The 16898-nt window shown below is 40.2% G+C and overlaps 1 protein-coding gene across 2 annotated transcripts in view; it reads left to right on the top strand.

The window, feature by feature from the left end:
- Nucleotides 1-6614, top strand: part of plekhh1 (pleckstrin homology domain containing, family H (with MyTH4 domain) member 1) — a 63705-nt gene extending 57091 nt beyond the window's left edge. Inside the window, exons 30-31 of one of the 2 annotated variants that reach the window (XM_031828620.1) lie at nucleotides 1292-1438; nucleotides 4675-6614. In XM_031828620.1, the coding sequence (XP_031684480.1) occupies nucleotides 1292-1438; nucleotides 4675-4875 (348 nt within the window). In that variant the 3' untranslated portion in view covers nucleotides 4876-6614. Of the gene's footprint in view, nucleotides 1-1291; nucleotides 1439-4674 lie in introns of those variants that run through there. The other variant, XM_031828621.1, reaches the window with a different exon arrangement.
- The last annotated feature ends 10284 nt before the right edge of the window (nucleotides 6615-16898 follow it).

Below are 16898 nucleotides of genomic sequence, written 5' to 3'. Positions count from 1 at the left end.
GAAACACCAGATCCCCACAGGGAAACAGAAACTGCTGGCCTACAATTTTACCAGACATGGGTTCAATTCAAATACTATTTGAGAGCATTTGAAATACTTAAGCTGGGCTTGATTAACCTGGCCTGGGTTTATAAAACCAATGAAAATGACCCAAAAGTGCAAATCCCACCCATCTGGTTCTCAAGGCAGTCTAGAGAAAAGGGCCAAAGTATTTGAAAGATTTCAAATAGTATATGAAACCAGAACTGGGTCTACCCAGAGATCGAAATGCTGACTGAGATATAAACAACGTTAAACTTAAAACACTATAATTATCTTAGCCGTATTCCTCTGTCATTTCTGGTTTGGCGTCCTTTCATGCTCCAATACATTTACTAGTTCTTAGGGAGAAAATAAGGAAAATACACAATAAAGCATAAGAAATGATGTCTGGCTGCTTCATTGGTTCATGCTCAATTTGCCTCTTGAGAAAACAATAACAAGAAACCAATTCCCAAAGAAAGGATCCTCTGGCCTGTACCAGGAAGAGAGATGAGACAGATTACTTAAAGGAAAATTCCACTCAAAAACTATCTTTTGGTACTTGTTTCATTAGTCCACTGTTGATACAGTCCCAAAATGTTTTGCATGTCAGCAATCAACTTTCAAAATACAGAAAGTGTCACAGTATGATGTGTTTTGCGTCATCATTTTCGGACAGTATCAACAGTGGACTAATTAAACAAATACCAAAATATAGTTTTTGAGTGGAATTTTCCTTTAAGTAATCTGTCTCATCTCTCTTCCTGGTACAGGCCAGAGGATCCTTTCTTTGGGAATGGAGTGGTATTTTCCTTTAAGGGCTTTTTACACTACTGAACCGAACAAGACAAACGTGAAAAGATCAGAGTCATCAAAGTCAAAAGAGTGCAATTTGTTTTCCTATTCACATACAGACAGTACCAGTCAAAAGTTTGGACACACCTACTTCAAGGGTCTTTATTTTATTTGGACTATTTTCTACATTGTAGAATTATAGTGAAGACATCAAATGCCAAGAGTTTGCAAAGCTGTCATCAAGGCAAAGGGTGGCTACTTTGAAGAATCTAAAACATATTTTGATTTGTTTAACACTTTAATGGTAACTACATGATTCCATATGTGCTATTTCATAGTTTTGATGTCTTCACTATTATTCTACAATGTAGAAAATAGTACAAATTAAGAAAAACCCTGGAATGAGTAGCTGTGTCCAAACTTTTGACTGGTACTGTATTTAAACAACTGAAATAAATCATCCATTCCTTTACAGCACCTTCTGGTCATGTACTCCTACCAATCAGTGATCACCTTTGGCGGTTGCCGTGACGACCTGATGGTGGTAGTGAGCCAGACCAAAGAGCAGGGTGGAGGGAAGAAGAGTGTGGAGAAACTGGTCTTCGCTATGGCTAAACCCAAGGTAAAGATACCTAGTCGTCTCTATTGCTAAACCCAAGGTAAGGTTACCTAGTATCCAGTATGTCTTAACTCAAGGCAAGGCCATAAAAATATTATATATTCTATTTCATTCTATAATGAACAAAAATATAAACGCAACATGCAACAATTTCAAATATTTGACCGAGTAACAGTTAAGGAAATCAGTCAATTGAAATGAATGCATTAGGCCCCAATCTATGGATTTCACATGTCTGGGAATACAGATATGCATCTGTTGGTCACATATACCTTAACAAAAAGTAGGTGAGTGAATCAGAAAACCAGTCAGTATCTGGTATGACCACCATTTGCCTCATGCAGCATTAATCAGGCTGTTGATTGTGGCCTGTGGAATGTCCCACTCTTCTTCAATGGCTGTGCGAAGTTGCTGAATATTGGCGGGAACTAGAACACGCTGTCAATCCAAAGCATTCCAGTCGTGCTCAATGGGTGGCATTTCTGGTGAGTATGCAGGCTATGGAAGAACTGGTTAGTGGTTTGTATTCATGTATGCCAAGGAAGACAGGCTTCCCCCCAAAATGTACCAAATAATTCATCTTTCGTCTCCCTGTGGTTCATAATTTTCCTTAAATTATCATGAGTGAATGTATCTCACTGGAGAAAGCATCCGAGTGAGCAAAACAGCGCCCCTCTGTTTCTATATGTGTAGGCCATCTATCTGATGCTGTCTGGTCATAATGAGTATGACATTGTTGCCACCCGTAGCATTGAATGCAAGGGAAGCCAGCAAGCATTTGGGATCCCTTGACAAATAAAGTATAAAATAATACCCAATCAGCGTTGAGCTAAACTGAGTGAGCTCAACTGTGAATGATCCTGGCCCACCAAAAAAAAGGGTTAAGGGAAGCCATCTTGGATTTGGCGTAACTCCTATCAAATTGCATTGAGAGCATACGTCATGGACAGAAACAAATTGAACTGTTGCATCTCGTTGTGTTGTTGTCCTCCAGTGGCTAGCTAGCTTGGTAAAATTGGCACTTACCTATATTAGCCATGGATGGAGATAGGGATTTGGACTTACTAATTATCCATACTGGCCAATGATTATAATGGTAATTCTGATCCAATCATAAATTCATATATTGTGCCCCTGGCCTGAGAGGATGGAAGTTCAATATGTAGCTAGATGTAGAAGGCAAATGCTAACGTTTCCGATGAAAGGAAGTTAGGCTAGCGACCAAACATTTTTGCCAGGTAGCCTTCGACAACAAAAAAATAAAAGCGTGTACTGTGTGACAGAGTGATAGAGACCGTTTTGTCAACATGAAAGAGAGGAGAATGGCATTGGCGTTTCTCTACAAGTAGGGTGAGTCAACATGTTTTTTTCTACTTACATGAATGCACACAGAAATCAGAAACATGGACAGCCACATATTTAGCTTACGTTGATTGGACTCAATTGTTTTTGGTATCTTTTAGTTGTCACTGATTTCACCCCAAGTTTCCTGAAGAACCTCCCACAACAGCTCAATAGGGTTGAGATCAGGTGACTGCTGGTCACTCCATTATAGACAGAATACCAGCTGACTGCTTCGACCCTAAATAGTTCTTGCATAGTTTGGAGCTGTGCTTTGGGTCATTGTCCTGTTGTAGGAGGAAATTGGCTCTAATTAAGCGCCGTCCACAGTGTATGGCATGGCGTTGCAAAATGGTGTGATAGCCTTCCTTCCTCAAGATCCCTTTTACCCTGTACAATTTTTTCTGGGTTGGCTTCCCCAGTGATTTTACCCATGTACCGCTACTGGAATCGGGACATTTTCAGTTTCCAGGAATTGTGTACAGGTCTTTTGCGACATGGTGCCATGCATTATCACGCTGAAACATGAGGTGATGGCGACGTATGAATGGCACGACAATGGGCCTCAGGATCTCGTCGCGGTATCTCTGCGCATTCAAATTGCCATCCAATAAAATACAATAGTGTTCGTTGTCCGTGGCTTATGCCTGCCCATACCATAGCCACCCCGCCACCATGGGGCACATTTTAGATTGGCCTTTTATTGTCCCCAGCACAAGGTGCACCTGCGTAATGATTATGCTGTTTAATCAGCTTCTTGATATGCCACACTAGTCAGGTGGACGGATTTTCTTGGCAAAGGACAAATGCAAAATTTGTGCACAACATTTGAGAGAAGTAAGCTTTTTGTGCATATGGAACATTTCTGGGATATTTTATTTCAGCTCATGAAACATGGGACCAACACTTTACCTGTTGTGTTTATATTAATGTTCAGTGTATTTCTACAGATAAGACTGACAGTAGGTTTGGCTTTACCTCTCGCCAAGTGCAAGTGATTAGTGGATAATTATCGTCATGGACCACAACAGCTCTGCCAACTTTCAGTCAGTCAATAGGATCTTACCGTGCAGAAAGCCAGTGTGAAAAGTAGGAGGTGAGCTCCTGCTATGTTGCACGGTCCACAAGCAGTAACCAGAGGCTCATGGGTTAAATTCCCACAGGGATCACATCACTGTACCTTAAATAGCTTTGGATAAAATCTCATATTACGTGATATAATAGCAAGGTTACCCTCCACTGCCTTGGGCAGATGCAGAAAGCAGGTTGATGCTCCATTTTATTTCATCTGTTCTGCCTCAGAGGAGCCAAAGGGAGCGATTCAAAGAAACACAAATAAATGACCAGTGCACTGAAATTGTCTTTAAAGGGTGATTTTGGTTTGAGCCATCAGTTGTTAATCTGTGTTGGGTTGATGCCTGGCCTAAGCATACAGTAGAGTTCATTTACTACGTGCTAATAAGGCCCTGCTGTATTCATGACAGGTTGCTCAATATCAAGTTATTTCTATGGTTTTCTCATTGGCTTTAAACTGAACTTCTAAATGTGAGCATATGGGCATCCAAGCTCCCTTGGATCAAATTAAATTCAATCATTTAAAATGGTTAAACAATTCCCCCTCCTTACTCTGTCTTCTCCTCTCCCCTCCCGCCTTCCCCTTCTGTCCTCTGCTCTCTCCTCCTCTCTCTCCCCTGCACGGTCTCCTCCTGTCCTCCCTCCCTCCTCTCCCTTCCCCTTCTGTCCTCTGCTCTCTCCTCCTCTCTCTCCCCTGCACGGTCTCCTCCTGTCCTCCCTCCCTCCTCTCCCCTCCCGCCTTCCCCTTCTGTCCTCTGCTCTCTCCTCCTCTCTCTCCCCTGCACGGTCTCCTCCTGTCCTCCCTCCCTCTTCTCTCCTCCCAGATCCTGGAGTTGACTCTGTTAATGGCCAGCTATATTAACTACTGGACCCCCAACCTCCCTGGGGCCCAGAACCAGTCCCCAGGACCCTGCTCCCCTCTGGGTCCCCGTGGAGCTGGGGCTGAGGCCAGGAAGATGTGGGACGTGGATAGCAGACACTTTCCCTCCATGACCTACACAACCAAAGGACCCACTCTACTGTGAATACAGAAACAACAATCAACCCCCTGTTCCAGTGCATCTCTGGGAAAACATGGTCATGTTCCTTAGCCAATGAATGGAAGAAAACTGACTGAAACAAGGAGGATCTATACCTGGACATGTCAAATAAGAAATGCTCACTTTTGTTTTCCATTTCAAACGGTTTTGCGACAGTGTACCCTACTGAACATGATCCAGGACTGAGAAACTACAGGGTATTGTGGGAGTTGTGGTACAGAAGATATTTAGCTCCACATACATTACCTTACACCTGAAAATGGCCATTGTTTTATTTTGCCCTCATTCCCTCTGGCCAGGAGTGGATTCTGTTGCATATACACATGACATTTATTTTTAACCATGATGAATGGGAGATGGTCGTTTGTGGAAGGGGACCATAGATAAAAGGGGTAACAGTTGGTCGGAAGAAGTGGGAGAGGATATCGTTTGTGGTTCATATGAAGATGTCGCTCTTTGAATGTCTGTGTTTTAGTCTTTAGATTGTTGTGTTTATTCCTGTAACAAGAGTGTTCACCTCTGCTTAATTTACAAAAATATGCTCATGTTTGCGGACTATTTGAAAAACAATTGAGACTTGAAAAATGAGATTTACAGTGTGGGATCAGTATAGAGGACCAACACACACAACTTGTTGACCTTGGTAGTCTGGCCATTAGCTATACAATGAGAAATAATAAGCTTCTCCCTCTTCATTTAAACCTCAACTCTCCCACACCCCCACCCTTGTCTGTTCCAGAGAGTGTATGCCAAATGGCACCCTATTCCCTTTATAGCCCTTTATAGCTGTTTAAAAAAAAAAAAAGGAAAATGCGGTTGATTTCTTCTGGCTCTTTGGTACCTAAAATAGACTAAAGTTATTAAACATTAAACCAGTACTAAATTATTATAATATTCAAGAAATCAAATTGTACTTGATTTTTTTCATTCAAAGAATTGAACAAAATGTCTGACTTTTATAGAAAACACCAGGCCAGGGCCTGAGGAGGAATCATCAAAGCTCTATAACGTATAATACAAGTGATGATTGTACCATTCTGACCAAGCGATGTTTCTAGAACCATTTTGACCACATAATGGTTATCAATATTTTATAATTTTTAAAGATTATAGTGAAGAATAGAAATAGAGATGGAATACAATGTGTGATGTGTCTGTCAGATGTATGAACTCATTGGGTGGCATGTTCCTACTGAAGAAGCAGCAGCTGTTCTTCCTGGGGTCCACACAAAACGTAGAACGTGAAATAATACAGAGCACTAATGGACAGGAACAGCAACACCAAATTGAAGCGAACAACGCTACGACAACACAATGGAAGGTCATGAGAACACAGCCAGGCAAGACGGATTACATGGAGAGGTCCAGCCACATACAACTGGTACGATTACAGATATTCAAATGTTATTAGTGACTTGAATTGTTTTGGATCAAACCACTTGTTTTTTGTATTTATTTCATTTTTGGCATTTTTGTGGCTATTTTTTGTATGCTGTAAATTATGTTTGGCAGAACGGTTAGGTTTTCAACTGAAACATTCAAAACGGACAATGACTTTGTTTGTCTAAAATAGCTGAATAGTTTAACTTGACAGTTTTACACTGTATGAATGCAGTATGATTTGCGAATTAGGGATGTTAAGTCAATGAAACAGATTTATATACGATGTGCTTAGCTGTTATTGAGATCCTGTGTTTAAAATCAAATAAACAGTACAATCTACACAACTGTTTTGTGTGATACATTTTCAATTCCACTTTCAAGGGACATTTAGCCCCATAATTATTTCTCAATGTGGAAATAATCCTACATTTTTAGCCTAATTGGAAAATATGTTGACGTTGAAAGTGCTTATATCCTGTATGATGGAATTTGGCATGGCTTTGACCTAGGAAACATTTCGAAAGACTTCAAACATACTGGCGAATACAATACGCTTGTTCTTATCTTGTTTTGTTTTTTTTACACCCAAACTATCCACATACATTGGCAAATGTGCCAGTGTGATGTACAGTAGGCTATGCATTGTGCATATGTTGACGTAGGTGGGGTTTGGTAGCTAGGGTGGTAGTTGCTCTGATTTGCTTCATCCAAACAGGTCAAAGTGGTAATGCTGTTTTGCTGCCAACAGCATTGCTATCAATCTTTCTCTTTTTCTTGACTGATTTCTCAAAACCTCATGTTTTTGTAGTTACTCTAATATGACAAAAAATTATAGTAATTACTGGACACTGCCAACTTAGGAAAAAGACAATTGTTTGTCATTGTTTTTGCTCTCTGTTGAAGAGGATGGAAGCATAGCTTGTTGTAGGTTTGGCCATTCCGTAACGTTGCTTATGTGTTTGTCTCTATTTTAGCCTTTGTGATTTTAAATAGCAGTGTTTTGCTTTAGGCCCTATGGGGGGAAATTCAGAAGTTACACATGTAAATTCAAAGTTACACATGTATAAATGGAACTGGTTCTCTTTTTCTGCACTTTTCTCCCTATGTGTTTCTGACCTTGAACCTATGCAGGGGGGTAAATGTCAACAAGGCAAAGAGACATGCCAAATGTTTTCAACATATGCCCCAACTGTTTCCTTAAATGTCTAGGCTATAGGCTATGTTAAATATCATTAGCCGCTATCAGTAGCGGCCTTATGTAATAAGCATTTATATATAACTTTTCATTTAGTTTTTGTTCCCTTCCCTGCATTAGTATCATTCCATTCCATTGTTTGATTCAGCCAACCTTTATTTCTTTCCCCTGTAAAACACTGTCACGTCCTTGTGGTTTTGGCTGAGGGTCAAGTAATAGTGGATACTAGGCCAAATACAAATTATAGTAAAAAAACAAATGTGGACATGTAGGTTTAATAAATCATTATGGAGCTCATTATGGCGCTCAAACCTGAACTTGACACATGGTACAAGACTTGGCATTTGCCATCACACAGTTCCATGATCAGTGCAGGCAATTAGGGTATATTTATTATATCGTACCATTGCATACTATTCTCCATAGTATAAATATAGTGTAGGCTACATTACTTCCAATGTTGCCATTGATGAACTGAACGTGGCAACTTTCAGAATGAATCAAACCAACTTTTTGGGGTTTGTGCGTTAAAAGCTCTATTTTTTTTCCAGTAGGATCCGTGATTTTTCCCTAAACATAAATAATGTGTAATAATGTGTACATACAGTGCCTTGCGAAAGTATTCGGCCCCCTTGAACTTTGCGACATTTCAGGCTTCAAACATAAAGATATAAAACTGTCGTTTTTGTGAAGAATCAACAACAAGTGGGACACAATCATGAAGTGGAACGACATTTATTGGATATTTCAAACTTTTTTAACAAATCAAAAACTGAAAAATTGGGCGTGCAAAATTATTCAGCCCCTTTACTTTCACTGCAGCAAACTCTCTCCAGAAGTTCAGTGTGGATCTCTGAATGATCCAATGTTGACCTAAATGACTAATGATGATAAATACAATCCACCTGTGTGTAATCAAGTCTCCGTATAAATGCACCTGCACTGTGATAGTCTCAGAGTTCCGTTAAAAGCGCAGAGAGCATCATGAAGAACAAGGAACACACCAGGCAGGTCCGAGATACTGTTGTGAAGAAGTTTAAAGCCGGATTTGGATACAAAAGATTTCCCAAGCTTTAAACATCCCAAGGAGCACTGTGCAAGCGATAATATTGAAATGGAAGGAGTATCAGACCACTGCAAATCTACCAAGACCTGGCCGTCCCTCTAAACTTTCAGCTCATACAAGGAGAAGACTGATCAGAGATGCAGCCAAGAGGCCCATGATCACTCTGGATGAACTGCAGAGATCTACAGCTGAGGTGGAAGACTCTGTCCATAGGACAACAATCAGTCGTATATTGCACAAATCTGGCCTTTATGGAAGAGTGGCAAGAAGAAAGCCATTTCTTAAAGATATCCATAAAAAGTGTTGTTTAAAGTTTGCCACAAGCCACCTGGGAGACACACCAAACATGTGGAAGAAGGTGCTCTGGTCAGATGAAACCAAAATTGAACTTTTTGGCAACAATGCAAAACGTTATGTTTGGCGTAAAAGCAACACAGCTCATCACCCTGAACACACCATCCCCACTGTCAAACATGGTGGTGGCAGCATCATGGTTTGGGCCTGCTTTTCTTCAGCAGGGACAGGTGGCGCTACAAAGTATTAACTTAAGGGGGCTGAATAATTTTGCATGCCCAATTTTTCAGTTTTTGATTTGTTAAAAAAGTTTGAAATATCCAATAAATGTCGTTCCACTTCATGATTGTGTCCCACTTGTTGTTGATTCTTCACAAAAAAATACACTTTTATATCTTTATGTTTGAAGCCTCAAATGTGGCAAAAGGTCGCAAAGTTCAAGGGGGCCGAATACTTTCGCAAGACACTGTATGTTTTCATGGCTATCTTTCTGTGTTCTGAGCGCATTCTCCATAGTCTACATTTTAGTCTTGTGCCAATCAAATTCTAATTAAAGGTACACCATATTTAAAGGAATTACTTGGAAGAAATGACCAGAAAAACAAATTGAACAAAAACTCCCTGATTAAATTGGTAGGCTACCCAGTGGGTGTGTTTTCTGGGGTTTAATTAAATGTATTCAGATAAGGTTTTCCCATCTCCACAGCTCTGTCAGAGTGACCATTGGATTCTTGGTCACCTCCCTGACCAAGGCCCTTCTCCCTCAATTGCTCAGTTTGGTTGGGCAGACAGCTCTAGGAAAAGTCTTAGTGGTTCCAAACTTCTTCCATTTAAGAATGATGGAGGCCACTGTGTTCTTGGGGACCTTCAATGCTGCAGAAATGTTTTGGTACCTGTTACAGGAATTAAATTCCTTTATGTTTTATTTAACCAATTCAATTAATCATTCTGCCCACTCCTAAGAATTTGTAAGACCCTTATTTGCATAAAATGGACAGAGACCAGTCTCAAAATCAATCCGTAGCGTTTATTCTCGAGAGTACTGAACACGATACAATTTACCACAGGTTATAAACTGAAAATGACGTCATTAGTTTTCTAACTGTCCCGTCTCTTCTCCACTCTGGTACAATGGCAGTATAGTTCTCAAGCCTTCCTACATCGACTCCCACCAGTATAGATAATTTATGACCCAGCCAAGGTCTTCCTGTGTAGATAAGCATTCTAGCCAGTTCATTCGTTTCTACCAAGGAACAGACAGCCATTGTTCAATTCTTGATTATAATTACACATATTATATTCAGTACTAGGATTAAAATAAAATGCATACATCTATACAGTAACATAATAGTATTCTGATTAGTCAGTCCTGATTGAAATGTATACATAATTAGTCATTATTGATAAAAAATCCCTTAACAGTACCCTTCCCCAGATCTGTGCCTCAACACAATCCTGTCTCTGAGCTCTACAGATAATTTCTTTGACCTCATGGCTTGGTTTTTGCTCTGACATGCAACTGTCAACTGTGGGACCTTATATAGACAGGTGTGTGACTTTCCAAATCATGTCCAATCATTGAATTTACCACAGGTTGAATCCAATCAAGTTTAGAAACATCTCAAGGATGATCAATGGAAACAGGATGCAGCCCAAGTCTCATAGCAAAGGGTCTGAATACGTATGTAAAAAAGGTATTTCTGTTTTTATTTTTTAATAAATTAGCAATAATTCTAAAAAAATGTTTTCAATTTGTCATTATACGGTACGGTGTGTAGAATTATAAGGGAAAACAATAATTTAATCCATTTTAGAATAAGGCTGTAACGTGGAAAAAGTTAAGGGGTCTGAATAATTTCTGAATGCACTGCACGTGTGTATTTAATACACAGCCCAAAACAAATACTTTTATTTGAATATTTAAATAGTTATAAAAACCAAATGTATTATTATTTATTTATTTCACCTTTATTTAACCAGGTAGGTGTCACGCCCTGGCCTTAGTTATCTTTGTTTTCTTTATTATTTTGGTTAGGTCAGGGTGTGACATGGGTTTTTTATGTGTTTAGTCTTGTCTAGGGGTTTGTATGTTTATGGGGCTGTTTCCTGTCTAGGTAAATTGTATGTCTATGGTTGCCTAGATTGGTTCTCAATTAGAGGCAGCTGTCTATCGTTGTCTCTGATTGGGAACCATGTTTAGGAAGCCATATTCTTTGGGTATTTTGTGGGTGATTGTTTCTTGTGTCAGTGTTTGTGCCACACGGGACTGTTTCGGGTTTTCACATTTCTTGATTTGTAGTTGTGTTCCTGTTGAGTTTTCCTATTAAAACCATGGACACTTACCACGCTGCATTTTGGTCCGATCCTTGTTTCACCTATTCAGAGGAAGAGGAGGAAATCAGCCGTGACAGTAGGCCAGTTGACAACAAGTTTTCATTTACAACTGCGACCTAGCCAAGATAAAGCAAAGCAGTGAGACAAAAAACAACAACACATGGGATAAACAAACGTACAGTCAATAACACAATAGAAAGTCTGTATACAGTGTGTGCAAATGAAGTAAGGAGGTAAGGCAATAAATAGGCCAATAGTGGCGAAGTTATTACAATTTAACAATTGACACTGGAGTGAAAGATGTGCAGATGAGGATGTGCAAGTAGAAATACTGGTGTGCAAAAAAAAGAGCAGAAACAAACTAAAAACAAATATGGGGATGAGGTAGGTAGTTGGTTAGATGGGCTATTTACAGATGGGCTGTGTACAGCTGCAGTGATCGGTAAGCTGCTCTGACATCCAATGCTTGAAGTTAGTGAGGGAGATATAAGTCTCCAACTTCAGTGATTTTTGCAATTTGTTCCAGTCATTGGCAGCAGAGAACTGAAAGTAAAGGCGGCCAAAGTAGGTGTTGGCTTTGGGGATGACCAGTGAGATACAGTGGGGCAAAAAAGTATTTAGTCAGCCACCAATTGTGCAAGTTCTCCCACTTAAAAATATGAGAGAGGCCTGTAATTTTCATCATAGGTACACTTCAACTATGACATGCAAATAACTATACTTATTTTCCACCGTAATTTGCAAATAAATTCATAAAAAAATCCTACAATGTGATTTTCTGGATTTTTTTTCCTCATTTTGTCTGTCATAGTTGAAGTGTACCTATGATGAAAATTACAGGCCTCTCTCATCTTTTTAAGTGGGAGAAGTTGCACAATTGGTGGCTGACTAAATACTTTTTTGCCCCACTGTATACATGCTGGAGTGCGTGCTACGGGTGGATGTTGTTATGGTGACCAGTGAGCTGAGAGAATACAGAGCTTTACCTAGCAAAGACTTATAGATGACCTGGAGCCAATGGGTTTGGCGACAAATATGTAGCGAGGGCCAGACAACGAGAGCATACAGGTCGCAGTGGTGGGTAGTATATGGGGCTTTGGTGACAAAACAGATGGCACTGTGATAGACTGCATCCAATTTGCTGAGTAGAGTGTTGGAGGCTATTTTGTAAATGACATTGCCGAAGTCAAGGATCGGCAGGATAGTCAGTTGTACGAGGGTATGTTTGGCAGCATGAGTGAAGGAGGCTTTGTTGTGAAATAGGAAGCCGATTCTAGATTTAATTTTGGATTGGAGATGCTTAATATGAGTCTGGAAGGAGAGTTTACAGTCTAGCCAGACACCTAGGTATTTATAGTTGTCCACATATTCTAACTCCGAACCGTCCAGAGTAGTGATGCTAGGCGGGCGGGAGGGTGCGGGCAGCGATCGGTTGAAGAGCATGCATTTAGTTTTACTAGCATTTAAGAGCAGTTGGAGGCCATGGAAGCAGTGTTGTAAGGCATTGAAGCTCGTTTGGAGGTTTGTTAACACAGTGTACAAAGAAGGGCCAGATGTATACTGAATGGTGTCGTCTGCGTAGAGGTGGATCAAAGAATCATCCGCAGCAAGAGCGACATCCTTGATATATACAGAGAAAAGAGTCGGCCCGAGAATTGAACCCTGTGGCACCCCCATAGAGACTGCCAGAGGTCTGGACAACAGGCCCTCCGATTTGACACACTGAACTCTATCTGAGAAGTAGTTAGTGAACCAAGCAAGGCAGTCATTAGAGAAACCAAGGTTGTTGAGTCTGCCGATAAGAATACGGTGATTGACAGAGTTCAAAGCCTTGAGCAGGTCGATGAAGACGGCTGCACAGTACTGTTTTTTATCGATGATATGATATATTATGATATCATTTAGGACCTTGAGCGTGGCTGAGGTGCACCCGTGACCAGCTCGGAAACCGGATTGCAATGCGGAGAAGGTATGGTGGGATTCGAGATGGTCGGTGATCTGTTTGTTCACTTGGCTTTCAAAGACTTTAGAAAGGCAGGGCAGGATGGATATAGGTCTGTAACAGTTTGGGTCTAGAGTGTCTCCCCCTTTGAAGAGGGGGATGACCGCGGCTGCTTTCCAATCTTTATGAATCTCAGACGATACGAAAGAGAGGTTGAATAGACTAGTAATAGGGGTTACGACAATAGTCTACCAAATTGTAGGGTGAGTATTGGTAAAGTGGGACACTTTCTGAAAATGTCATTTCTTGAACACCTTACAGATTCAGCCCGTTGTCTTAATCCCCAACATGATACCATTCTAAATAGCTTAAGAACTCTACTACACTATACAAAATATTATATTTTTTCAGCCAATATTGGGAAATTTGGACAACTTGATTGGCAAAAATGGGACACAATTATTATTTATTGTAAAGAAGGAGAAATTTGAGTAATTTCTATATTTCAATGATAAAAAAATAATTTGTACAAATTAAATATATATTTTTGGAAATTAGCTATTTTTGTGGAACAATAATCATTGTCATTTATTGTTAGTATTATTATTTAATTAGTATTATTAATATCATCATACTTGAATGTAATTGTTTTATGTAGTAATTGTGTAGTATATACATTTATTAAATGAATTATACTGAATAAAAATCTAAACACAACATGTAAAGTGTTTTGTTCCATGTTTCATGTGCTAAAATAAAAGATCCCAGAAATGTTCCATATGCACAAAAAGCTTATTTCTCTCAAATGTTGTGCACATATTGTGTTTACATCCCTGGTAGTGAGCATTTCTCCTTAGCCAAGAGAATCCATCTACCTGACAGATGTGGCATATCAAGAAGCTGATTAAACAGCATTATTATTACACAGGTGCACCTTGTGCTGGGGACAATTAAAGGCCACTCAAAAATGTGCAGTATTGTCACACAACACAATGCCACACATGTTTCAAGTTTTGAGGGAGTGTGCAATTTCATGCTGACTGCATGAATGTCCACCACATGCAGAGCACATGTTACCATTCCAGCCCAGGACCTCAACATCTGGTTTCTTCACCTGCGAGATTGTGTGAGACCAGCCACCCAGCCAGCTGATGAAAACTGAGGATTATTTCTGTCTGTAATAAAGCCCTTTGTGGGGAAATACTCATTCTGACTGGCTGGGCCTGGCTCCCCAGTAGGTGGGCCTATGCCGTCCCAGGCCCACCCATGGCTCCGCCCCTGCCCAGTCTTGTGAAATCCATAGATTAGTGCCAAATTAATATATTTCAATTGACTGATTTCCTCATATGAATTGTAGCTCAGTAAAATCATTATAAATTGTTGCATGTTGCGTTTATATTTTTGTTCATTATACATTTAGGCTTATCAGCTCAACATTCTCAACATTAAACTCAAGTGGACATTTCGTTGAATGCAACCAGAAAGACCCCCTCACCCCTCAACAATTCCATTGACTGTTTTATTGTCACCCTAGTCAAATACTTCAAAATAAACGTTTTTAGTCATATCTGTATGGTTATGAATATAGCTTGCTAGGGTTTTTTAAAGTTGGGGAAGTCATGTCTTTCTAAGTAAAATCCAGCTACGCTAGCTTTCACTATCAAGCTAGCTGATTGCAAATTTGAGGAAAATTAAATTGATCCTATTTAAAAAATGGATTTCTGTTAAGAAACATGTATTTCACAAACCTCCCCCCAAAAATTATCCATTATTTGACAGTAACAGGGACAATATTCTAAAAAGGTGAGAGTATTAAGAAAAGAGTCATTTTGATTCACAATTACATCCCATTACAAAATATGTTGTAATGAGACACTGAATATCCTTTCTTAGTTTTTTTTATAGCCTTAGCATTGTTTACCTCAGAAGGCTAAATATCATTTTACTTACTATTATGCCGCTTGAGACCGTTGCCACGCCCACTATGATGACGGCATACCCATTGAACCCGTTTACAGAGAGGGGGTGACGCGAAAAGATAGTACTCCGCCCAAAATCTGTCAGCGTGAGATAGGTCCTTTTTCGGATGGAGGTCTATGGAGAGACTGTTGAATTATGTGCGTCTTATTTGATCGAATAGAAGTTTCATAATGTTTAGGCTGTTACAAAAACAACGTATTGCACACATGTTTTATTTATTTAACTAGACAAGTCAGTTAAGAACAAATTCTTATTTACAATGACGGCCTAGGAACGGTGGGTTAACTGCCTTGTTCAGGGGCAGAACAACATATCTTTTACCTTGTCTGCTCGGGGCCCAACGCTCTAACCACTAGGCTACCTGCCGCACCATGACAGCTTAGGTATCACACTATGTTAGTAACTTAACAAATACTAACCCTATTTGAGAGTATTTTCAAATACTTATTTCAAATACATGGGTTAAATGCATGGGAGTGTATTTGAGTCAGTGTATTTGAGTATCATTCCACATGTATTTCCAAATACATGAAAATATCAAATTACTTGTAAAAAAAAAATGGAATACTTACTTCAAATGTATGTTAAAGTAATTGAGATATTTTAAATAGTATTTGAACCCGGGTCTGGACAGTAGTCTGCCATAATGCGCATGTTCCTCTGAATGACAATGCCTGTATCACCACCTGGTATGGCAACTGCACTATCCGCAAGGCTGTCTAGAGTTTGGTGTGGTCTGCCCAACACATCACCAGGGGCACACTGCCTGCCCTCCAGGACATCTACAGCACCCGGTGTCACATGAAGATAATCAAGGACCTCAGCTACCTGAGCCACGGCCTGTTCACCTCGCTATCAACCAGAAGGCGAGGTCAGTACAGGTCCATCAAAACTGGGAAAAGAGACTGAAAAACAGTAAATATCCATCATTAGCCGACCTCCACCCAGTACCCTGCCCTGAACTTAGTCACGGTCACTAGCTGGCTACCACCTGGTTACTCAACCCTGCACCTTAGAGGCTGTGGCCCTATGTACATCTGTCCTTTGGTCTGATGAGTCCAAATTTGAGATTTTTGGTTCCAACCGCTGTGTCTTTGTAGGACCCAGAGTAGGTGAATGGATGATCTCCACATGTGTGGTTCCTACCGTCAAGCATGGAGGAGGTGTGATGCTGTGGGGGTGCTTTACTGGTGACACTGTCTGTGATTTATTTAGAATTGAAGGCACACTTAACCTGCATTATTCTTCATCCACCAAACTTTATTTGGCACTATGCATTCGGGGAGGAAACGTTCTCCTGGCATCCGCCAAACCCAGATTTGTGTGTCGGACTGTCAGATGGTGAAGCCAGGGTAAGCCTACATGAAACACAGCCCTTATTTGAAGTGTTTCTTAAATTCCCTATGGGAAAACTATTGTGGAAAAACGTTTAGAACCATTTCCCTGTTTGACCGCTAGGTTTTATGGGTATTATAACCTCCACTGTGGGCTCTATAACAAATATCATGGCATTATTTTTTGCATAGCCTATAACTTAAACTTGAGGTTATATGTTTTGAGTTTTTCTTGTAGGCTATGCTGTTACATCATGCACCACTACCGTAGAAACCTTACCATCGTCAAGGTTAAAATTAAACTGAGCGTGTCGAGTAGGGCTACACCATAGAGAATGATAGAGGCCTCTTGTGGACAGAAGGCCATTTTAGCGCCATTTAGGGCTTCCTTTATAACGTAGCCAAATGGGTGGGACTTCCAACTTCATTGGCTGATCCCTCCCGATACCCATTATGCACAGTTACAAATGAGTTCTCTAT

The sequence above is a fragment of the Oncorhynchus kisutch genome, linkage group LG7 (genome assembly GCF_002021735.2).
Source record: "Oncorhynchus kisutch isolate 150728-3 linkage group LG7, Okis_V2, whole genome shotgun sequence".
In the NCBI taxonomy this organism is placed as follows: domain Eukaryota; kingdom Metazoa; phylum Chordata; class Actinopteri; order Salmoniformes; family Salmonidae; genus Oncorhynchus; species Oncorhynchus kisutch.
The sequence above is the reverse complement of the archived record's forward strand: the minus strand, read 5'-3'. Positions and strand labels throughout refer to the sequence as shown.